The 24,341-nt window shown below is 38.9% G+C and overlaps 1 protein-coding gene across 1 annotated transcript in view; it reads left to right on the forward strand.

The window, feature by feature from the left end:
- The window catches only part of LOC149747784 (ALK tyrosine kinase receptor-like), a 493,479-nt gene that overhangs the window by 317,117 nt on the left and 152,021 nt on the right, over positions 1–24,341 (forward strand). The window contains exon 4 of the mRNA XM_089922432.1: positions 2,855–3,019. Coding sequence (XP_089778558.1) covers positions 2,855–3,019 — 165 coding nt within the window. The remainder of the gene's footprint in view (positions 1–2,854; positions 3,020–24,341) is intronic.

The raw sequence follows: 24,341 nt of genomic DNA on the forward strand, positions 1-24,341 counted from the left end.
AACGTTAACTCCATTCCTATTTAAAGCCAAAGAGTACATCTTTGACAGCTAAAGAGAAGCTGCCTCAGGGCAAGAATTTCAAAATGAACCCATTTGATAACAGGATTATCTGCCTAGCTTGTTTTACTAGGCAGGGTCTGACCCAAACACAGCTGATTATCAGACTCTCCAGAGTTCAAAGATCCAAGGATTGATGGCACTTGAGACTGGGGTTGTATATTCTGTTGTCTGTTTGTCTAATATGCACACAGAGCGCATTTGCCAAGCAGTGTCTGAGCTGGCATGCCACACTTCTGTCCCAAATAGGAATAGGATGACTTTAATTGGAGAAGAAAAGTCAAGATGGAGGATGGGCCTCAGAAGTTGAAGCTTTGGGAAAGGTACCAGTAATTGTTGATGTGGGATGGAGGTGGCCAGTAGCTTTCTCTCCCACCTTCTGACTTGATCATTCACTAATGTGGATGGGTCTTTTTAATCATTCCCAGAGGAGCCAGGTTTAATGGCTACACCTTTCGTTATAAGAATAATTTTTGTGCTACAAAGTACAAAATGTTGGATCGGTTTTCTTCTCCTTGCATTCTGCTATCAAACCAGGTTCCTGGCAAGCAAGTCTTGAAGATTAAGACAGCCTACAGTTCATGGACACCAACTCATAGCAGCAGCTCAGCCCCCAGAGGCAGGTAGAAGTTCTTCAAGGCTGATAAAATATGTAGGCAGCAAGTGGCCTGTCAACTCAAACAAGGCTAGCTCTGCCTGTTTCAGCTTGACATTATAAAGGTGAATTGTCTGAATCGTGAAAGGGCGAGTGGTATTAACCTTAGGACCAGAAGGATGGCAGCTCCTGGAGAGCAGCTGGTACATAAATCTCTGCTGGTTGAGAAGTTAGAAAGATACTTTAATAGAAGGGTAACTGAAGGATTTTTTTCTTCCCCCCCTAAACTTAGATCGTTTGGCCAATGTCAGTGGGCATTATTTTGCTCCCACTCCAGGGCAGGGCCATCTTCTATGGTGTAACTAAAGGACGTTCCAGTGACTGGCTACCTGCACTAGTCTTGACCCTACTTCTCCTCTGCCTCCTGAAATTCCCAACAGGAGACTCATCTTGGAGATCAAGGTAGCAGTAGCTCCAGAAGCAGCTGTTAAAATGCACGATGATAATTGGGAGTTAGTAGTCATTAGCACCACCGCACAGATTGATTTATCAAATTAGTTATAACCCTTCTGAGAGCAAGGACTTTGGAATCTTAAAAAAGTCAAATCAGCAGGAATAAAGACGCAGAGGTAGAAAATGGACTTGAGGACACAGGGAGGGGGAAGGGTAAGCTGGGATGAAGTGAGAGAGTAGCATTGACATATATACACTATCAAATGTAAAATAGATAGCTAGTGGGAAGCAGCCGCATAGCATAGGGAGGTCAGCTCGGTGCTTTGTGACCACCTAGAGGGGTGGGATAGGGAGGGGATATGGGGATATACATATAGCTGATTCACTTTGTTATACAGCAGAAACTAACACAACATTGTAAAGTAATTATACTCCAATAAAGATGTTAAAAAAAAAAAAGTCAAATCAGGAAGGAGCTTTAGAAGACATCTAGTGTGGGTCTCATTCTGTATTTGATGAATTTAAGGCCCAGAGAGGTTAAGTGGCTTATTCAAGGTAACCAGCAAATCAATGGCAGAGTTGGAGCTGGAAGCCAGGTTTCACTGGGTACTTGTTTCTAGAATCATCAAGTCTAAACCTCTTATTTATGGATGAGGGCACCAAGTTCCATATGTGAGAAGAGACTGGCCAAGCCTGGATATCAATCAAATTCCCCATATTCCCATCCAATGGTCTTTATATGAAATTTTCCCTTTCTTCACATCCCCAGGGCTAAAGGGAGATGATGAAGTAAAGGGTGGATGACTAATTTGGTTTTTGGCACATATTCTGTTGATCCATCAGTGAGCATTGGGGCCTTCTAGGTACAAAGTACTTCAGCCACTTTGGGTAATAAACAACAAGCAAGGCAAGGGAAAGAGAAGGTAAGTGTATCCTAAAAGTAGGGCAGACGTGGAATGATTGGACACAAGGATGATTCATGCAAAGAAGCCCAGAAAGCGATCACACAGAGTCCCAGGACACAGCCTCTTTCTGCCTCTTCTCTCTCTCCTTACCCAGTGACCTTCACCATTCCCTTCCCAAGAGAGAATAAACTCATTGGCTATCACAGCCTTGGCTCTCCTCTCTGGAGGGTGATTGAAGAATAGATGATAGGGCTGTCAAACAGGGTTGTGAGTTGCTTAAGTTCCCTTTGGCCTTCTCTTCTCAGTTAGGATCCTGATGAGGATTTTTCCTGAGCATCAACTGTGGACCAGACTCATGTGTACAGATAATGAATTATACTACTAGTTCTTACAGCAATCTCCAGAGGTAGAAATTATCATCCCCAATGTACAAGTGAGGAAATTTCAGGCCAGAGAAGTTAATTTTCTTGCCTGACTTAGATTCAGACCCATCTGGTTGCAAAGCCAGGCTCTGCCCACTTGACCTCAGGCCCTGTCCATGTCACCAGGGAACCTTACAAGATGCAAAACTTTTCATGGTCTGACTTGTTTAGCTCTTTTTTTACCTGCCTTCTGTGAAGATACCTCCCATAATCTGAGTTATATAAAGAACACTTTTTTTCTCTTGTAGTCTCCTTTTCATCCACATGGAGCTCAGCCACCTGTGGAATTGACAGCCTGCCATACCTCGTTAGGGTGAAGGTTGTGGGTGAGATGGAGGCCAACTTGCTGGAGTGGAGGAGTGGGGCTGGAAGGTCACATTTGGGAGACAGTTTGCTCCACTGACCATTGTCTGTCCTTGCAGGTCTGGAGTGCAGCTTTGACTTCCCCTGTGAGCTGGAGTATTCCCCTCCACTGCACAACCTTGGGAACCAGAGCTGGTCCTGGCGCCGTGTCCCTCCCGAGGAGGCTTCCCAGATGGACCTGTTGGATGGGCCCGAAGAGGAGCATGCCAAGGAGATGCCCAGAGGTAAGGGTAGAGGCCACTGCAAAGCGTCCCAGATGGGCCAGAATGGGGCTGGGATGTCTATTTCTGTTTGAAATTTTGAGGCTTCTCCACCCCTGTTCCATCCTGTTTCCTTTGAAACCTGTTTGTAATATCTGTGCCTCTTCATGTTTTCTTGGGCTATACAAGGAAGAGGAGGTTGCAAGTCCAATTTCAGGATCAATCCAACCCTTTACGCTCTTATTAATGAAAGAAAATAGGATTTCATAGCTCTCTTTCATGCAGATTTCCCAATGTAAGATACAGAAGAAAATGTTAATCTGTTTGTTCATTTGGAATGGGGTTGCCAGTTAAAACACAGGACGCCCAGTTAACTTTGGGCTTCCAGTGAATAACAAATGATTTTTTAGTATAAGTATGTCTCATGCAATAGTTGGGACATACTTATACTTAAAAATTATTCAAATTATACTAAAAAATTCAAATGTAATTGAGTGTTGTACAGTTTTATTTGCTAAATCTGGCAATCCTAATTTGGAAGGTGTTGTATAACTGAGTTAAATGTTAGTTTCGAAGCCATTAATGAATATTTAGACTGTATATTAGTTCTGCAAGGTGCTTCCAGTAGTTCTTTGCTGTTTATGAACATCCTCTTCTAAATTATCAGGACTGGAAAAGGTAGGCTGAGGGTAAGTAGTGGGTGCTTGTTAAATATTTGCTGAGTTTTTAGAGAGAGATGTGGAGGCACTAAGCCCTAGCACTGCCTCAGGTCTCTTTAAGGCAAATCTTAGAGCTCCCAATTCCTTGGACTCAGAAAACTTTACTGACCCAGAATAGACCACCTATATTTCTAACTTTCAGGAAGAAATGATAACTGACATAGTACTGGACTTACTGGACATTCAGAGTAGTATTTTCAGTTTGCAAAGCCCTTCCAACTGCACTGTCTCATTGGATTCCAATTTTGTGAGGGAGTCAGGACAGATGGGGAAGCTAGGGCTCAGAGAGGGGAAGCAACTTGCTAAAGATCAGCTTATACATGTGGGTCCAGGTCTAGATGTCTGCCGTGATGAGTCATAGACCAGAATACTTTTCACCATATCATGTTTCTGTCTTTGTAGCGAAAGCTGTGGTGACAGCCTGCTGTGGGCCCAGTTCTTAGGGGTGATTATCTCAGGTAGATGCTCTTGGGAAACTAACAGGGACAGGGTTCAAGTACGCTCATGGGAGACTAATAACTAGTAATAACTAGTAACTAATGCTCCCAGGCTTCTACATCAGCCTTGAGCCCTGAACTATGAGGCACCTTTCTTTTCTACACACTCTCCCAGGCTGACCTTTTCTATTTTTATGACTCTCTCGAAATTTCTTGACTTTGATACATATTTTAAGCTGCTTTCATCTGGATACTGTTGTGTAACGTAGGGTGTGTATGTGTGTAGGTGTGTGCTCTTAACCCAATAATGCATCTGAATATTCTGGAGAACTTATAAAAAAATACTTCCTAAGCGCTATAGCCTAATTCTGATTCAGTAGATCTGAGATAGAGCCTAGAAATCTGTAGATTTTAAAATTTTACTATAAAAGCTAGCATGTGCAAAAAAGTAGATATAACATATATGCAAGGATTAAAGATTACAATAAAATCAGTACTTGTATTCTCATCACCAAGTGTAAGAATTTGAATGTTGTCAGTCCCTTTACAATCTCTTCTGTCCCCCACCCAGATCAAAAATCTCTCCCTTTCCCCAGAGGTAAATATTATCCTGCACTTTGTGTTAATCATTCATTTGCTTTCTTTGTGGCCTTACCACTTATGTATATAGCCTCAAACAACATATAGATTAGATTTGCAACCTGTTATATAAATGGAATAATTTTTTGTTCTGTGATTTGCTCATTTTGACGCATGTAACTGTGGTTCATTTGGTTTTGAATCCATTGCAGAAAAATACCACAATTTCTCTCTTCCACTGTCATTAGATATTTGGGTTGTTTCCAGGCTTTTGCTATTACCAACAACTCTACTGTCAGCATTTTTGTGCATGCCTCTTGGTGCGTATGCACGTCCAAGAGTTTCTCTAGAGCGTAGAACTTGGAGTGGAATTTCTGGGTCACAAGGTACAGCTTCCATTTCAATAGATAATCCAATGTATTTTCCAAAGTGGTGGCACCAAGTTATACTCCCCCTAGTGATGTATTAGTACATCCGGGATTCTACATCCTCACCAGTACCCGGTATTGCCAAACTTTGTCATTTTTGTTCATCTGGTGGATGGAATACAGTATGTCATTGCAGCTTTGATTTCTATGGGACTCTGTTTTATTTTATGGTTGTGTAAGTTTCTCAGGTGATTCTGAGGTCTGCTGTACTATTGGTGTGGACCCTTTTTCAGGCGTACTCCCATTCAGCCACCCTTAGGGATGTCTGTGGATCCCAATTCCTAACCTCTAGAAACAGTCCTGGCAGTACATGCATTTTTGGTCATTGTACGGTTTTTTTATCTGATAACTATTGAATTGTGATTGCAGTTCAGTGAGATCAGGAGAGAGGGACAAGTGGCAACTGTCCACAGATGTTGTGGTGTCAGACTTTATAACTTTGAAGATCAGTGCTTTTTAAATTTTTAAACAATTTTTAAAGCAGTGCCAATAGATTATGTATTGCCACTCTCTGACCGGCTTCTCCTCCTCCATCCTCGATCTCATGATCTTTAGCATCTGCCTGTTACTCCCTGTACTGTGAGAAAAAAAAAGGAAGGAGAGGAGGGAAGAAAGAAATACTTCTCAGTGGTCCTGACTGTGGAAATATATTGAGGCCTTTATGTTTCTATAAAGCTGAGTCCCAAGGGCCAGAGCATGCATTGAATGTGAACCATTTCCCATTAGATGAATCAGCCAGGATTCGAATCTCCACTTTTTAGTAAGTATTGCCAACTTCCATCTCTCTGAAAAATCACCGCTCTTCCTAGCGTGGTAGAATCTCACATCACTGAAGATGGTGATGGGAACAACCATGACAAAGCCGCTGTGGATATACCAGTTCATTTTATCAAGTTCTTTAGTGAACAAACACATCCAAACATAACTTGGGGGAATCTCACCATTATCAGATACTTGTGTTTATTTTTATTGGGGTCTAATGGAGGGATCTATATTCCACAGCCTTGGTCAGTGTTAGAAACAAGAGACTATCCTCCCAGCTTTTGTAGCGATGCTTCTGGAAGGTCACTGAGAGGTGTTCAGAATTTCCAGTAATGGACCACTCATTGATTTTTGAGTCAACTGATTACCTCGCTATCTGTTTGTTCCCTGAAGTAGGGTTGCTCCTCATGAAGCAGGCTGATGTATTGTAATGTCCCTTGACCTTCAGGGAAAGAGGTGAAGGTGAGGGGAGAGAAAATGACATGCCCAATCCAGACAGCGGCAAAGCAAGGACCTAACTCTCAACTCTTTATAATCTCACTTTCTCTGTCATTTCGGCAGAAATAATACCATTGGTGGAGATAAAAAGGAGTGATGGAGTGCCCTTTAGGGCACTGTAGTCAATAGAGTTTTTTTTTTCTTGTTTGTTTTTTAAACTCAACATTTATTGGTTGGATGGTATTTAGACTTTATTACAATGTTTCTTGTCAGGGGGTATAGAAGAGCCAGAGAAAGGCAGCGAGATAATACCAATCACATATAATGAACTGTAGGAGTATAAATTCTGAATGAATTTAATTTATGGCCCCTGTAGCTGAGAATAATAAGGGAGAAACAATTCAGAGCAGCAAGATAATAAAAAGTGGTGATCTTGATAGAACACAATATTATAGATTAATAAAATCTTGAGGAATCATCAGGTGGAGGCATTCTGTGACTTTTTAAGAAGTGTCAGGGGCATGTTTAATGCCTACTACTTCTGGAATTAGTGAGATAAGATTTTGATCTCTAGCTAAGCTCTAGCTTTTTTTTTAAACATCTTTATTGGAGTATAATTGCTTTACAATGGTATGTTAGTTTCTGCTTTATAACAGAGTGAATCAGCTATATATATACATATATCCCCATATCTCTTCCTTCTTGCGTCTCCCTGCCACCCCTCTAGGTGTTCACAAAGCACCGAGCTGATCTCCCTGAGCTATGTGGCTGCTTCCCACTAGCTATCTATTTTACATTTGGTAGTATATATAACTCCATGGCACACTCTCACTTAATCACAGCTTACCCTTCCCCCACCCCATGACCTCAAGTCCATTCTCTACATCTGCGTCTTTATTCCTGTCCTGCCCCTAGGTTCTTCAGAACCTTTTTTTTTTTTTTAGATTCCATATATATGTGTTAGCATACGGTATTTGTTTTTCTCTTTCTGAATTACTTCACTCTGTATGACAGACCCTAGGTCCATCCACCTCACGACAAATAACTCAATTTCGTTTCTTTTTATGGCTGAGTAATATTCCATTGTATATATGTGCCACATCTTTATCCATTCATCTGTTGATGGACACTTAGGTTGCTTCCATGTCCTGGCTATTGTAAATAGAGCTGCAATGGACATTGTGGTACATGATTCTTTTTGAATTCTGGCTTTCTCAGGGTATATGCCCAGTAGTGGGATTGCTGGGTCGTATGGTAGATCTAGTTTTAGTTCTTTAAGGAACCTCCATACTGTTCTCCATAGTGGCTGTATCAATTTACATGCCCACCAACAGAGCAAGAGGTTCCCTTTTCTCCACACCCTCTCCAGCATTTATTGTTTGTAGATTTTTTGATGATGGCCATTCTTACCTGTGTTAGGTGATACCTCATTGTGCTTTTGATCTTCATTTCTCTAATGATTAGTGATGTTGAGCATCCTTTCATGTGTTTGTTGGCAGTCTGTATATCTTCTTTGGAGAAATGTCTATTTAGGTCTTCTGCCCATTTTTGGATTGGGTTGTTTGTTTTTTTGATATTGAGCTGCACGAGCTGCTTGTAAATTTTGGAGATTAATGCTTTCTCAGTTGCTTCATTTGCAAATATTTTCTCCCATTCTAAGTGTTGTATTTTTGTCTTCTTTATGGTTTCCCTTGCTGTGAAAAGCTTTTAAGTTTCATTAGTTGCCATTTGATTATTTTTGTTTTTATTTTCATTTATCTAGGACATGGGTCAGAAAGGGTCTTGCTGTGAATTAGGTCATAGAGTGTTCTGCCTATGTTTTCCTCTAAGAGTTTTATAGTGTCTGGCCTTACATTTAGGTCTTTAATCCATTTTGAGTTTATTTTTGTGTATGGTGTTAGGGAGTGTTCTAATTTCATTCTTTTACATGTAGCTGTCCAGTTTCCCTAGCACCACTTATTGAAGAGGCTGTCTTTTATCTGTTGTATATTCTTGCCTACTTTATCAAAGATAAGGTGACCATATGTGCGTGGGTTGATCTCTGGGCTTTCTGTCCTGTTCCATTGATCTATATTTCTGTTTTTGTGCCAGTACCATACTGTCTTGATTACTGCAGCTTTTTAGTATAGTCTGAAGTCAGGGAGCCTGATTCCTCCAGCTCCATTTTTCTTTCTCAAGATTGCTTTGGCTCTTCGGCGTCTTTTGTGTTTGTGTACAAATTGTGAATTTTTTTGTTCTAGTTCTGTGAAAAATGCCAGTGGTAATTTGATAGGGATTGCATTGAATCTGTAGATTGCTTTGGGTAGTAGAGTCATTTTCACAATGTTGATTCTTCCAATCCAACAACATGGTATATCTCTCCATCTGCTTGTATCATCTTTAATTTCTTTCAACAGTGTCTTATAGTTTTCTGCCTACAGGTCTTTTGTCTCCTTAGGTAGGTTTATTCCTAAGTATTTTTATTCTTTTTGTTGCAATGGTAATTGGGAGTGTTTCCTTAATTTCTCTTTCAGATTTTTCATCATTAGTATGTAGGAATGCCAGAGATTTCTGTGCATTAATTTTGTATCCTGCTACTTTACCAGATTCATTGATTAGCTCTAGTAGTTTTCTGGTAGCGTCTTTAGGGTTCTCTATATATAGTATCATGTCATCTGCAAATAGTGACAGCTTGACTTCTTCTTTTCCGATTTGGATTCCTTTTATTTCTTTTTCTTCTCTGATTGCTGTGGCTGAAACTTCCAAAACTATGTTGAATAATAGTGGTGAGAGTGCGCAACCTTGTCTTATTCCTGATCTTAGTGCAAATGTTTTCAGTTTTTCACCATTGAGAATGATGTTGGCTGTGGATTTGTCATATATGGCCTTGTCATGTATGGCCTTTTTTATGTTGAGGAACGTTCCCTCTATGCCTACTTTATCAAGGGTTTTTATCATACATGGGTGTTGAATTTTGTCAAAAGCTTTTTCTGCATCTATTGCGATGATCATATGGTTTTTATTCTTCAGTTTGTTAATATGGTGTATCACATTGATTGATTTGCACATATTGAAGAATCCTTGCATTCCTGGGATAAACCTCACTTGCTCATGGTGTATGATCCTTTTAATGTGCTTTTGGATTCTGTTTGCTAGTATTTTGCTGAGGATTTTTGCATCTATGTTCATCAGTGATATTGGCTTGTAGTTTTCTTTCTTTGTGACATCTTTGTCTGGTTTTGGTATCAGGGTGATGGTGGCCTCGTAGAATGAGTTTCAGAGTGTTCCTCCCTCTGCTATATTTTGGAAGAGTTTGAGAAGGGTAGGTGTTAGTTAGCTCTTCTCTAAATGTTTGATAGAATTGGCCTATGAAGCTATCTGTTCCTGGGCTTTTGTTTGTTGGAAGATTTTTAATCACAGTCTCAATTTCAGTGCTTGTGATTGGTCTGTTTATATTTTCTATTCCTTCCTGGTTCAGTCTCAGACGGTTGTGCTTTTCTAAGAATGTGTCCATTTCTTCCAGGTTGTCCATTTTTTTGGCATATAGTTGCTTGTAGTAATCTCTCATGATCCTTTGTATTTCTGTGGTGTCAGTTGTTACGTCTCCTTTTCATTTCTAATTCTACTGATTTGAATCTTCTCCCTTTTTTTCTTGATGAGTCTGGCTAATGGTTTATCAATTTTGTTTATCTTCTCAAAGAACCAGCTTTTAGTTTTATTGATCTTTGCTATTCTTCTCTTCATTTCTTTTTCATTTATTTCTGATCTGATCTTTATGGTTTCTTTCCTTTGCTAACTTTGGGGTTTTTTTTGTTCTTCTTTCTCTAATTGCTTTAGGTGTAAGGTTAGGTTGTTTATTTGAGATGTTTCTTGTTTCTTGAGGTAGGGTTGGATTGCTATCAACTTCCCTCTTAGAACTGCTTTTGCTGCATCCCCTTGGTTTTGGGTCGTTGTGTTTTCATTGTCATTTGTTTCTAGGTATTTTTTTTTTGGTTTGTTTGCTTCTAGGTATTTTTTGATTTCCTCTTTGATTTCTTCAGTGATCTCTTGGTTATTTAGCAGTGTACTGTGTAGCCTCCATGTTTTTGTATTTGTTACCAATCTTTTTCCTGTAATTGATATCTAGTCTCATAGCGTTGTGGTCGGAAAAGATACTTGATATGATTTCAATTTTCTTAAATTTACCAAGGGTTGATTTGTGACCCAAGATATGCTCTATCCTGGAGAATGTTCCATGAGCACTTGAGAAGAAAGTGTATTCTGTTGTTTTTGGATGGAATGTCCTATAAATATCAATTAAGTCCATCTTATTTAATGTAGCACTTAAAGCTGTGTTTCCTTATTTATTTTCATTTTGGATGATCTGTCCATTGGTGAAAGTGGGGTGGTAAAGTCCCCTACTATGATTGTGTTACTGTTGATTTTGCCTTTTATGTCTGTTAGCATTTGCCTTATGTATTGAGATGCTCCTGTGTTGGGTACATAAATATTTACAATTGTTATATCTTCTTCTTGGATTGATCCTTTGATCGTTATGTAGTGTCCCTCCTTATCTCTTGTAACGGTCTTTATTTTAAAGTCTCTAAGACTGTCCTCAATTCTTTTCATTTCTTTTTCTTTATTCTGCTCTGCAGTAGTTATTTCCACTATTTTATCTTCCAGGTCATTTTGCTTAACTTACTGTGTTTGGTTTCTCCTTTTCACAGGCTGCAGGTTCATAGTTCCTTTGTTTTCGGTGTCTGCCCCCAGTGGCTAAGGTTGGTTCAGTGGGTTGTGCAGACTTCCTGGTGGAGGGGACTGTGTTCTGGTAGATGAGGCTGGATGTTGTCTTTCTAGTGGGCAGGACCTCATCCAGTGGTGTGTTTTGAGGTGTCTGTGACCTCATTATGATTTTAGGCAGCCAGTCTTAAGCTCTAGCTTTAAAATGGACAACAGATTAGCAGTTCCTCCCCAAAACTCCTCCCCGACCCCTCGCTCATATGCATACACAGGAAGAATGGGAGTAGACTCAGCTGGGAGTCTACAGTCTTCCTGTATCAACTCAATTCTCTTCCAGGGCAGTGATTCTCAAGTTTCTGCTTTCTTTTGTTTTGTTTTTAGTGGAGGGCCTGGATGGAACTCTGCTACTGAGATTTTCCTGTTTATCTAAGTAGCTTAGTTTTCAAAAAGTTGAGAAATACTGTTCTGGAGCTCTGAAATGACTAGAGAAGCTGCCACAGATGACGAGGTACTGCAGTGCCAGAGTGGGGTCATTTAGCCTTTTGGTCCACTCCTGTTGTACCCTTCTGTGTTAGATTCTAGTAGTTGCTGCAACAAATGAACACAAACTGGGTGGCTTAAAACAACAGAAATTGTGCTTCCCTGGTGGCACAGTTGTTAAGAATCCATCTGCCAATGCAGGGGACACGGGTTTGATACCTGGTCCAGGAAGATCCCACATGCCGTGGAGCAACTAAACCCGTGTGCCACAACTACTGAGCCTGCACTCTAGAGCCCGTGAGGCACAACTACTGAGCCTGTGTGCCACAACTACTGAAGCCCACATGCCTAGAGCCCATACTCCACAACAAGATAAACCATGGCAATGAGTAGCCTGCACACCACAACGAAGAGTAGCCCCCACTTGCCACAACCAGAGAAAAGCCCATGTGCAGCAACAAAGACCCAACACAGCCAAAAATAAAATAAATAAAATAAAATAAATAAATTTATTAAAAAAAAAAACAACAGAAATGAATGTTTTCCAGTTCTGGAAGCCAGCAGTCTGAAATCAAAATGTTGGTATGTTTGGTACCTTCTGGAGGTTCTGCAGGAGGATCCATTCCATACCTCTTCCCTAGCTTCTGGTGGTCAGTAATTGCTCCCCTCACTTTGTCTGTATAATCAGTCTTTAGCAAAGACCTCTGGTTTTAGAAGGATGTTGAAGCTGGGAGAGCAGTCAGGAGAGATAGGCAAACTGGAATAGAAGAAACATGTAATTGGAAATACACACACACACACACACACACACACACACACACACACACACTCCAGGACAGTACAATGTTCCTTTCTTTTCACTTACATCAAATGGGGTGATCCAAACTGGGACTGTCTATCTATGTCGAGTGTTCCCCTGAAGCTCCCTTCCTATTCTGCTCACCCTGTCTACTATGAAGTTTCTGGTTTAAGGCAGTGGTCTCTAAACTTTATTTTATTGTATGCCCCATTAGTAAAATATTTCTGAGCACCCCTGCTATGTATGTATTCATCAATTATATGCATATATTTGTTTCTATCTGTATAATACTATTGGTAAAGCTTATTTTGTTTCTTCTTTAAATTAAAATAAATATAATCGTGCACACACTTTGGAGACCACCTCAGGACATCTGTCCTCTATAAATGGGATTGGACTTCAGGGTTTGCTAAGGCATGTCACCCAGCCCCAGAGTCATTGATATCTCTGTACCTTTCCAGTCCTTTAAGAAGCCTTCTGGGCAGGCTTCCCCCTGTCTATTCATCTATCATGTCCTGAGCTGCGCTGGCTGGGCACTCTCCATCAAGAAGGCCTTGCAGACAGGTTTAGCTCTTGTGGTCTCTCTGAGTTTCAAAGACCATTTAGTCTCTTTTTTCAGAATCTATATGGTTTGAAAAGGAAAGGAATCACTTCTTGTCTAAGTGCTATTAATGTACTAACTGACCATCAAGAATCAAAAGATATTTTTCTCTATAGACTACCTGACAGGCCTGAGGAACAGGGTTGCAACCAAATATTTTCTATTGGCTTATCTAAAAACGTATCTTGGGGGTGTTGTTTATCATGGTGAAAAACTAGAAATCATTTAAATGCTCAAACAATAAGGATTTAGTTAAATAAAATATAGTATACCTAAATATTATGCAGCCATTATATTTATGCTATATAAAAATATTTAGTAATATGGGAAAGTATTCAAGGCCTATTATTAGATTTTTTTTAAAAAGGTTAAACGATGTGTGTTATATAACTTGTTTTGTAAAAGAGAAAACTATATATATATAAGAAAAAAAGTCTTATAAGGAAATATACTAACATAGTAGCAGAAGTTATTTCTAGATGACTCAGTTATCAGTGATTTTTATTCTCTCCTATGTGCTCTTGTTATTTTCCAAATTTGAGTCCATAAGCATGTACTACTTTTATAATAAGATAAAACATGTCATTATTTTTTTAATATAAGGAGATAAAAAATTCTCATTTGAGGCTATGTATTACTGAATTATTTTAGACTTCTTTGGGGAAAAAAAAAAAGTTAAAACATGTTAACTATTTTCTGCCACAACAACGACCAAAGAATCCAGCTGTACTGGCTTGGGTGAGATAGACAAGCAGATGGACAAGCAGGTTGCGTTCCTGCCTGCCTGAGTAGGTTACAGGGTAGGAAATGGAAAGGAGCTATATTTGAACAAAGTTTCTATATTTTACTGGAATTAGGTTAGTATTAATCTGAAGTAGACTGTGATAAGTTCAGATGCATAACGTCGAGCAAGCACTAAGAAAATAGCTCCAAAAACATTTTTAAAAATTCAACAGAAGTTTTTAAATGGTACATTGGAAAATACTTGGCAGTCAAGAAGGAACAGAGGAACTAAAAAGACAGGAGACATATAAAAAACAAATAGCAAAAAGACAAGTGTAAATACAACCAAATCACTAGTTATATTAAATGTAAATAGCCCAAACATTGAATTGAAAGACAGAGATTGACAGACTAGATAAAAAAGCAAGATCCAACTATGTGCTTTCTACAAGAGGTACATCATAGATTCAAAGACAAAAATAGGTTGAAAGTAAAAGGGTAGAAAAATAAATATTTGCAAACAGTAGCCATAAGAGAACTGAAGTAGCTATATTCATATCAGAAAAATTTAAGATTTTAAGACAAGAAACATTACTAAGGAAAAGTTGGAAATTTTACAATGATAAAAGAGTCAATTTACCAGGAAGATATAGCAGTTATAAATGTATATGCATCTAACAGCAGAACTCAAAATACATAAAACAAAACTCTCACAATTGAGAGGAGAAACAGATAATTTAACAATTCTAGTTGGAGAGCTCAATAACCCCCCCCAATAATGAATAGAACAATAAACAGAAAAGGATATAGAGGACTTTAACAATACTAACAACCAACTCAACCTAACTGACAAATATATATAGAACACTCTACTCGAGAACTATAGAATGCACATTCCTTTCAAGTGCACAGAAAACTTTCTCCAGGATAGACCATGTGTGAGGCCATAAAACAGTCTCAGTAATGGAATCCATACAAAGTATATACTCCAACCACAATGGAATGAATTAGAAGTTGACAACAGAAATAAATCTGGGAAATCCACAAATATTAGGAAATTAAACACATAATTCATGCATAAGATAAGAAATAACAAGGGAAATTAGAAAAGTTTAACTAAATGGAAATTAAAATAAAACCTAAAAATTAGGGGATAAAACTAAAAAAATTGCTTAGAGAAAAATGAATAGATTTACATGCCTATGTTAGAAAAGAAGAAAAGTCTCAAAAAGAAAGGAAAGTAAACCCAGGCATGCAGAAGAAAAGAAATATAGATTAGAACAGAAATTAATAAAATAGAAAACAGAAAACAGTAGTGAGAATCAATGAAACCAAAAGTTGGTTCTTGGAATGAGCAATAAAACTGACAGAACTTTAACTGGATTAACCATGGGGAAAAAGAGAAGATAAAGCAAATTACCAAAATCAGCAAAGCAAAAGTGAACATCACTACAGACCCTAAAGAAATTAAATGAATATAAGGACATGGTAAATATTGTTTACAATATTACAGTAAGTTGTAAATAAATTAAACAACTTGTACGAAATGGACAAATTCCTAGAAGGGCACAAATTATCAGAACTAATTCAAGAAAAAAAATAGAAAAATTTGAAGAGATCTGTAACAGGTAAATAACCTGAATTAGTAATTAAAAACCTTCCCACAGAGAAAAGCCCAAACCTAGATGTCTTCACTGATGAATTCTAGCAAATATTTAAAGAACAAATATTGGTAACTTTTCATATACTCTTTCAGAAAATAGAGGAATGAACACCCCAACTCACACTATAAGACCACTCACTTTTCCCAGATACTAAAGGTAGAAAAAGACATCACAAGGAAAAAAACCACCAATATCCGTCTTGAACATAGATACAAAAAGCCTTATGAAAATAAATAAAATTTAGCAACATATGAAAAGAATGATACTGTGATCAACTGGAAATTATCCAAGAATACAAGATTGGTTTAACATTCACAAAAAAATTAATGTAATACACTATATTAATAGGATAAAGGACATAAACAATATGACCATCTCAATAGAAACAGAAAAGGCATTTGAGAAAATCCAACATCCATTTATGATAAAATCTCTCTACAGACTGGTAATAGAAGGGAATTTCCTAAACCTGATGAACAGCATCTATGAAAAACCCATACCTAACAACATACTTGATGAAAGACTGAAAGCTTTCTCCCAAGATTGTGGACAAGGCTTTCATCACTTCTGTTCAACATTGAAACTTACCAGTGCAATAAGGACAGGAAAGAAAGAAAGATGAGAGAAGGAGGGAAGGAAGGATGGGAGGGAGGGAAGAAGGGAGAAATTAAAGGTAAACAGATTGAAAAGGGAAAAAGAAAATTTTCTGTATTACCAGGTAACATGATCCTTTATTTAGAAAATCCAAAAGAATTTACATAAGAAAGCAAAAACTAATAGAACAAAAAAATGAATTTAGGAACATCACAAGATACAAATTGATATACAAAAATTAATTATATTTCTATGTTCTAACAACAGACAATTCCCAAAGGGAATTAAGAAATCAATTCAAATGATAAAAGCATCAAAAAGAACAAAATACTTAGGAATAGATTTAACAAAAGTGTAAGACTTGCACACTGAAAATTACAGAGCATTGCTGAGAGAAATTAAGGGATAATATAAATAAAAAGAGAGCCATTATATTTTCATTGATTGGAAAACTCAATAGTGTAAGATGGCATTACTCACCAAATTGGTCTGTAAATTCAATGCAATCCCTACCAAAATCCCAGCAGGTTTTTTTTTTTCTCCTCCCCTCTCCCCTCCCCTCCCCTCCCCTCCCCTCCCCTCCCCTCTACTTCCTTCCTTTACCCTAAAATCTGTATGAAGATGCAAAGGACCTAGAATATATAAGACAATTTTTTTTTGTAAATTTATTTATTTTTGGCTGCATTGAGTTTTTGTTGCTGCACGTGGGCTTTCTCTCGTTGCAGCGAGCAGGGGCTGCTCTTTGTTGCAGCGCCTGGGCCTCATTGCTGTGGCTTCTCTTGTTGTGGAGCATGGGCTCTAGGTGTGTGGGCTTCAGTAGTTGCGGCACATAGGCTCAGTAGTTGTGGTGCACAGGCTTAGCTGCTCTGCGGCATGTGGGAATCTTCCCGGACCAGGGCTCGAACCCATGTCCCCTGCATTGGCAGGTGGATTCTTAACCACTGTGCCACCAGAGAAGTCCTATAAGACCATTTTTTAAAAGAAGAAGAAAAATTTGGAAGATTTACATTATCTTCTTTCAAAACTTACTATAAAGCCAAAGTAGTAAAGACAGTGTGATATTGGGGCAAGGAGAGGCATATATATCAATGGGACAGACTTGAGAGTGCAGAAATAAATCCTAACATTTATGATCAATTGATTTTTGACAAAGGTGCCTAGGCAATTCAATGCGGGAAAGGTAGTCTTTTCAACAAACAGTGCTGGGATAATTGGATATCCATATACAAAAAAACAAATTTAAACCCCTATTTCACACCATATACAAAAATTAACTCAAAACAAATATAGACCTAAATGTGAGAGCTGAAACTACAGTTTCTAGGAAAAAAAAAAAGGATAAAGTCTTTTAGCTGGAATTGGGAAAATAGTTCTTCAATATGACACTACAATCACAATCAATAAAAGAAAAATTGATAAATTGTACCTCATCAAAATTTAAAACTTTTGTACTTAAAAGACACCATAAGAAAATGAAATAAGCCACAGCCTGGTGGAAAATATTTAGAAATTATATATTATGTAAACGATGTGTATAACTCTTGCAATTCACTAATAAGCCTAAAAATCCAATTAAAAATGAGTCATATCATCCACTTCAAAGGGATTTAGTGAAAATTAAACAAGATAATACACTAAAGCTCTCTTTTGGCAGTGTTTGGCATATGGTAAATAATAAATGGCAGTGAGAGTTATGATCAGAAAAGTTATCACTATTTTATAAATAAACAGTTTGAGCTCCAGAAAAGGTAAAGAACTTGCCCTAGGACACTCAGGGTATAAGCAGCAGCATGAACCAGACTCCAGCTTGCAGTGCCCAAGGAGGATTTAGAAAATTTCACAGTGAACTTCAGATTGGGTGAGTGAAACGTGCTCCTTTGTGCCATTCCATCATTCAAGGTGACCAAGGATGGGGCCACCTCCAGTATCCCTGTCCCATCAAGCTCTGCTATTAGGGGAGGTTGTGGGGAGAGGGAGAGGAAGGAGCAGCCTGCCTTTAGTGGGCAACTCTCATGGTCTCACAGCTCTCACTCTTTCCCTCACTTGATTTTCATTAATTGTTTAAACATTATTACAGTTCATTGTCATTAGTATTTGGAATAGAGAAAACTTGGAAGCTACTTTAAATGTCTGTTAATAAGAACGGGCCAAATTAACTAGGATTTAATAACAACTCTAATTACAAAATTTAATTTAATTACAAAATTATTACATACTTATTGTGAAAAAAATTTGGATAGGTATATGTACTGACATGGAAATGTATTGATACATAGTTAAATGAAAAATGTAGGTTGTAAAGTACTGTGAGTATTATGACCTCATTTTGACTTATATGTGTTTATTTATGTATAGAAAATATCCAGGAAGCATGTATATCAAATCGTTATCACCAGTTACTTTTGGAGGGTAGGATCTTGGTTGGAGAGCCAAGGGGATAATACACTTTTGTGTCGTTAGAATTTTTCATATATTTCTTTTGTAATTAAAAATGAAAGAAGTATAACATTTTAAAATGTTTTTATTTAAAACTTCTTATTTTTCTCTCATTAAAAAAAGAAATAAAGTTACTTAAAGTCACACAGCTAGTAAATGGCACACTCAGGATTTGAACTCGGGATCAGATATATGCCTTCTTCAGCATACCATCCTCCTTTAGAAGGAACCTGGATGAGAAATTAGGAAGTGCTTCCTAAGCATAGGTTGTGAATCACTGATTCAATTATCAAAAGAGGTCTCAGATTCTCCTGTTTGGGAAATCCTGAAAAATGGATAGTGGGCTAGAATGGTTCAGGAAGGTGATGAGAGTCTTGTGAAGAAACAAGGGCATTGACCAAGTGACTCCTAGAAGCCCCTTTCTTATTCTTTTGTGATGCAACAGAATAAGGAAATACCATTATGTTGATAGTATCAAATTAGGTAGCAAACTTTCAAAGCAGCAAGGGAAAAAGGGATCCTAGAAACTACCATCTAGTAATTCAATCCCTGTTAAAACAGTGAAACAAATATTAAGAGGAAAAAAATACTATCTAAGATAATGGAATTATGAGCAATAAGCATTATGGGTTTTAAAAGAACAAATCATGCCAGACAAAGTTGATTGCTTTTTTGATTAGTAGACTAAGGGGATAGAGTAGTCGTAATATATCTTGATTTTAGCAAAAGGTTTGATAGTGTCTCGTGAAATTTTACTCAGGAAATTAATTGAAAATGGCCTAGAGATGAGCACTGTTGTGTGAACTTCAGTGTGGTGGCAGGACAGCAGAAGGGAATGAGAAACAGCAATATATCATAGTGGGGAGATGTGGGGTGGGAAGGTTCAGGTTAGGGGTCAGTTCTATTTAATTATTTCATTACTTCTCAGGAAGAAGAGGAGGCAGCTCTTACGTGAGTGAAATATATATTATATCTTATCTGTGTGCTTTAATGAAAAAATCCTTTGAAAGCTAGCAAGTCTGCCTGGTTTCCAGTCCCAGTTGTAGCCTTGGTCTGGGTCCCAGAAGGAGCCGTATGGATTCAAACAATATCATGTGACCCTATAATGAACTTCAGCTCTAATTCTGAATGACGAGCTAAATATAATGGCCTTAGCCAAGAGCCCTACCTATCCTTGTCACCATGCCCTTATCCTGCCTAGGCTCCCTCTCAACCCCTAATACCTGGGAGCTCTCCAACATCTTGGAGCCCAGCACTCAACCCTAAAATCAACTCTTAGTACCTACTATGTGCCAGGCCCATGGTGGACATAAAGGATGAAGAATGTCATAAATGCATAAGACATGAAGGATGCTTAAGTGACAGACACATTAAACTGATAGTGATCACTGCTGTAATCACGTTTAAGGAACATTCTATGGAAAAACAGAGGAGGCTGAGAGTAACAGTAGAGGGGAGAGAAGGGGAATTTGGGAGAGCCAAAGGTTGCTGAGGCCAGCTTCAAAGAGGAGGTGCTATTTGACCAGGGGCTTAAAAAAATATTACGTAAGATGGGCAAGGAAAGGGCAGTTCACCCAGGGGATGGAGACAAGTTACTCAGCCTCTGTAATTGATCTGTAAAATTCTAACAGTAATCATATCAGCTGTGAGTATTGTTGGGGGGATAAAGTGAAGTGTTATCTGTATAGAACATAGCACTGTGCAGAGCACAGAGAGAGGTTCAACAGTTGGAAGCCATTATGCTGCTGCTGATGGTTGGAGCAAGGGGCAACGTGGGATGGGGTTGTGGTGGGACACAGGGATGGAAAGACATGTTTAGAACCAACTTGTAAAGAAGGACCTTAAAAGTCACATTAAGGAATCCAGACTTTATAAGGCAGACAATAGGAGGATGTTAATGGGCTTATAAACAGAGGAGGTAACTTGGCCAGATCTTGTTTTACCAAGATCACTCTGATAGTGATGGAGGAAGAATATAAAGAAAGCGTCAGGTAAGAGGCTACTCAAGTACAAATGAAGACCCAAACTGGGACAGTCCCACTGGGAGTAGGAAAAAGGCTGTGAATCTGTGGTCTGTCTTGATAACTGAGGGAAAGAGAATCAATATTAACTTGATTGCATGGTTTCAGCAACTAGATATTTTGTAATGCCATCTGAAAAATGGAGCTCAGAAACAGAAAGAGCAGATCATGAGTTTGATTTTCTATCATTCCATGGAAAGTTTCTGTGGACTTATGCAAATCGTGGCTCTGAATTGTGGTGAGAATGCCCTTCCATCATTACTACCTTTGCTTGTAGAAGTGAGAAATAGGCTGACACTGAGCTGTCTCTCTCAGCTCTCAGAGACATTGACAATAGGAGCAGTGTTGTAGGAGAATCATCTCTGGATGTTTTACCTGGGGAAGAATTGGAAAAATTATACTAATCAGGAGGAAGTAAATGAGGAACCAAGAAAACAAGGGAGTTCCCAGAGATATTACACTTCTCTATTTTTTCCCTCTTATTTTTTTGTTTCAGCAAACAAAGAAACATTCAAAAGTCCCTCTCAGGGTGTTTTCAGTACAGAGCCAAACATTTCATTATTTCTCTATTTGACACACAGGCAAGCACAAGAGAGAAGTATTATAAATATCCTGACCTGAAACATATCAGGTTATAGACTAGACCTATTTGTTGTGATTTCCCTGCATTGCTACATGTGGAACCAAGTCTAAACTCTCTCAACCCCTGATGCCCAATGTTAGATTTTGTCCTATGCTTTCCTTTAAACATTAAACAAAAGAGAATGAAAAATAGCTGAAGAGATTGCCTGACTCATTGAACCCTGTTGTGAGGACATATTCAGTATGTCTTATATACACGACACATCTGTGAGTCATCCAAAATACAATCCAGTCCTCTTGAAATGGTCCTCGTGAGGTTAAACTCAATAGAGGGAAATTGCTCCAGCACAGCTGTCATCACTGTCTGTGGTTCTTCTTGGGTAAAAGTTGCTGAGAGAATGGGGAAGGGAGTGAAGGAAGATGATTGGAAGGAAAAAGAGAGGGAAAGCAATCATTTTTGGACCAAGAATTTTCTTTCAATTTCTTCTCTTAAAGTTTGATTGATTATGTTTACTTTGACTCACCTGAAGTGATTAATAAGAGCATGGCTTTGTGAAAGAATTTTGTGTAAGTGCAATCAAGACATTTTTACTTAAACTTATTTCAGTTTCCCCAAGACATAATCACTAGGTCATTTTGGAATCATGTTTTATGGTTGCTTGGAAAGATGAATATTATGAGTTTCAGTGGGGGGAAATTAGGCCCACAGTTTAGTCTGCTCTGATTTATGAATCGCCCTTTAAGGAAATACAGTGGTAGTTGAACATGGAGCTATGGAAAGTCAGTGTTGTTCAGAGAATGTGTACAGTGAAGGGAGTATTAGTCCAACAGCCAAACTTTCTATGAGTTGACGTACGAATATGCAGATCTCTGGTTTCTTGTCAATCTTCTAACAGCTCTTAAGCACTTAGTATCTACTAGACACTTTTCTAGGCCTAGTGGGAAATACACAGCAGTGTAAAGATATGTTACTTTTTCCAAGGAGCTTATACTTTCACGAAAGTGATGTCACAAGCTTGTGGCAAGGGTTTAACTGTATTGTAAAAGTTGGCACACAGGGCTTCCCTGGTGGCGCAGTGGTTGAGAGTCCGCCTGCCAATGCAGGGGACACGGGTTCGTGCCCCGGTCCGGGAGGATCCCACATGCTGCGGAGCGGCTGGGCCCATGAGCCATGGCCGCTGAGCCTGCGCCTCCGGAGCCTGCGCATCCAGAGCCTGTGCTCCACAGTGGGAGAGGCCACAACAGTGAGAGGCCCGCGTACCGCAAAAAAAAAAAAAAAAAAAAAGTTGGCACACAGTTTCCTCTGGGGGAGAAACTGTCTTTTATTTGGAAAAATATCTTCATATAAATTGCTTGAGGGTTAGATAGCAGATCTATAGTCATGGATGTACACATATTGTGGTGAAAATAATGAAAGGACATTTCCTGAAAGAAGAGAAATGGGAGAGAGGACCGGTGAAGCCATTGTTGATAGTTTCCTACTGGAGGAGTTGTTGAAGGACTGTAGGAGCTGGCATGACTAATGTTCATTTTGAGGTCATTTGTATTCCTCTGATGTAAATTCCTTCTCTGAATTTATTGTTGTGCCTGACTACAAAACTATTGTTTTCTAGTAACACACAAATTGCCTTGTATAAGTGGCCTTTTTGATGGAACTCAGGGAAGGGGTCAAGTTTCACCTTGGGGCCAACTTGTTATAAGACAAACATGACATTGGCACAAATGAGACAATTTACAAGTTTGAAGCCAGAAATGGCCATGAGCGCCTGGGAATTTTGGAAATCTTAATTTGAATTTGAAAATTTTAAACTTCCACAAAGTATGGAATTAGAGGTTTAAGCTCATCTTCTCTAAACCTCAGAGGGCAGGGAAGCAGGCCCTAGTTGACTTCTAGACAGCATATGCGTTGAAAAGACAGCTATAAAAGACATAGTATGAAACCTGCTACATAAGTGAGACTTTAGCAGATAAGAGCTTTTCTTACATTGGCCTCTGTTAGACCGAAGTTTCCTGCTATGCAGATTCTAAATGATGTAGAACAGCCATTTCAGTAAGTGTGTAAGTAGAGTATAGAGTGGTTACAAGGACCATGGAGTCAAACTGCTTGAGTTCGTGTCTTGGCTCCATATTTATTAGCTGTATGACCTTGGGAAAGTTACTTTATTTCTCATATGCACAATCCAAATAAAGAATCCTACCTTTGCAGGGTTATAGTGAGGACTAAATGATTAGTACATGGCAAGGCCTTAAAACAACACCTATAAGTCCTAAACAATCATTGTTCTTTCTGTTGTTAGGGTTCAAAGGAATTTCACATTCATGTGTCCTCACAACATTGCCATGAACTATTCTTATCTCATAGAAATGGAAACATTTGTTTATTCATTAAATGAAACTATAATGAGCCAGACAGTGTGGTCGGTCTTAGGGATACATCCCAAATCACAGAAGCAGTGCAAAATTAATTTATCATCTATAAAATAGGACTAATAATAATACCTACTTGTAGGACTATGATGAGATTTCTATGAGGCAACATATATAAAATCCCTAGACCAGTGATTAATACTCAATAAATATTGATATCTTCCCTTTCTTTCCATAACTATGTTACCAGGAGCTAGAGATGAACAGAGGGGCAGTGAGTGCTTTTGACCACATAGGAAGAGGCCCACCATGAGGCTTCATGGGAGAAGTCAACCAAGTGAGAAGTAGGGCGAGCGCCACGGTTTCAGGCAGGGCAACCTAATTCTTCTATGCCGTTACGGCCAAAGCAGTGCTTCCAGGTGGGGGCGGGGGAGGGCTGTGTAATCACATTTAAGAGGAGACAAGAAATACAGAAAATAGTGGAAATGAAGAAGATCCCAAAGAGAAGATCAGTGCACTTGGTGCAGCTGTGCACACTTTTGACTAGAAGGAAAGTTCCAGCCTTACTGGCTTCCTGCCTGATGCCTCTATCCACGCTTTTTCCCACCTCTCTTTGCCCTCCTTCTCCCCTCTCCCTTGGCCGTATCTCTATTTCTCCTCTTTTTCTTCTTCCCAGTTTTCACCTGATTTTCTTTATCCCCCTTTTGCCCTTATTTCCTCCTATATATCTTTCCTTCCTCATCACACCCCATCTATTGGAAAGAAAGAGGGGACAGAATTAAGCACTGCTCTGAGGGTTGACAGAGCTGGCATCCGGGGAGTGGCCCCAGCCCCACAGGTGACCTCTGGATGAGAATGGCCTTCAGGAGAGCAGCTGAAACCTGCCACTCTTCTGTTCCTTGCTCCTCTGAACAAATTGGACGCAGATGACTCAGGCTTTAAAGTGTTCTTCGGTCTGTGTTCACAGTTAGTCCACGTGCTTTCCTTTTTCAGCTGGTACAGCATCTCCTGGACCAGA

The sequence above is a fragment of the Delphinapterus leucas genome, chromosome 13 (assembly GCF_059928025.1).
Source record: "Delphinapterus leucas isolate spDelLeu-1000000601 "Yukka" chromosome 13, BTC_Dleu_Yukka2, whole genome shotgun sequence".
In the NCBI taxonomy this organism is placed as follows: domain Eukaryota; kingdom Metazoa; phylum Chordata; class Mammalia; order Artiodactyla; family Monodontidae; genus Delphinapterus; species Delphinapterus leucas.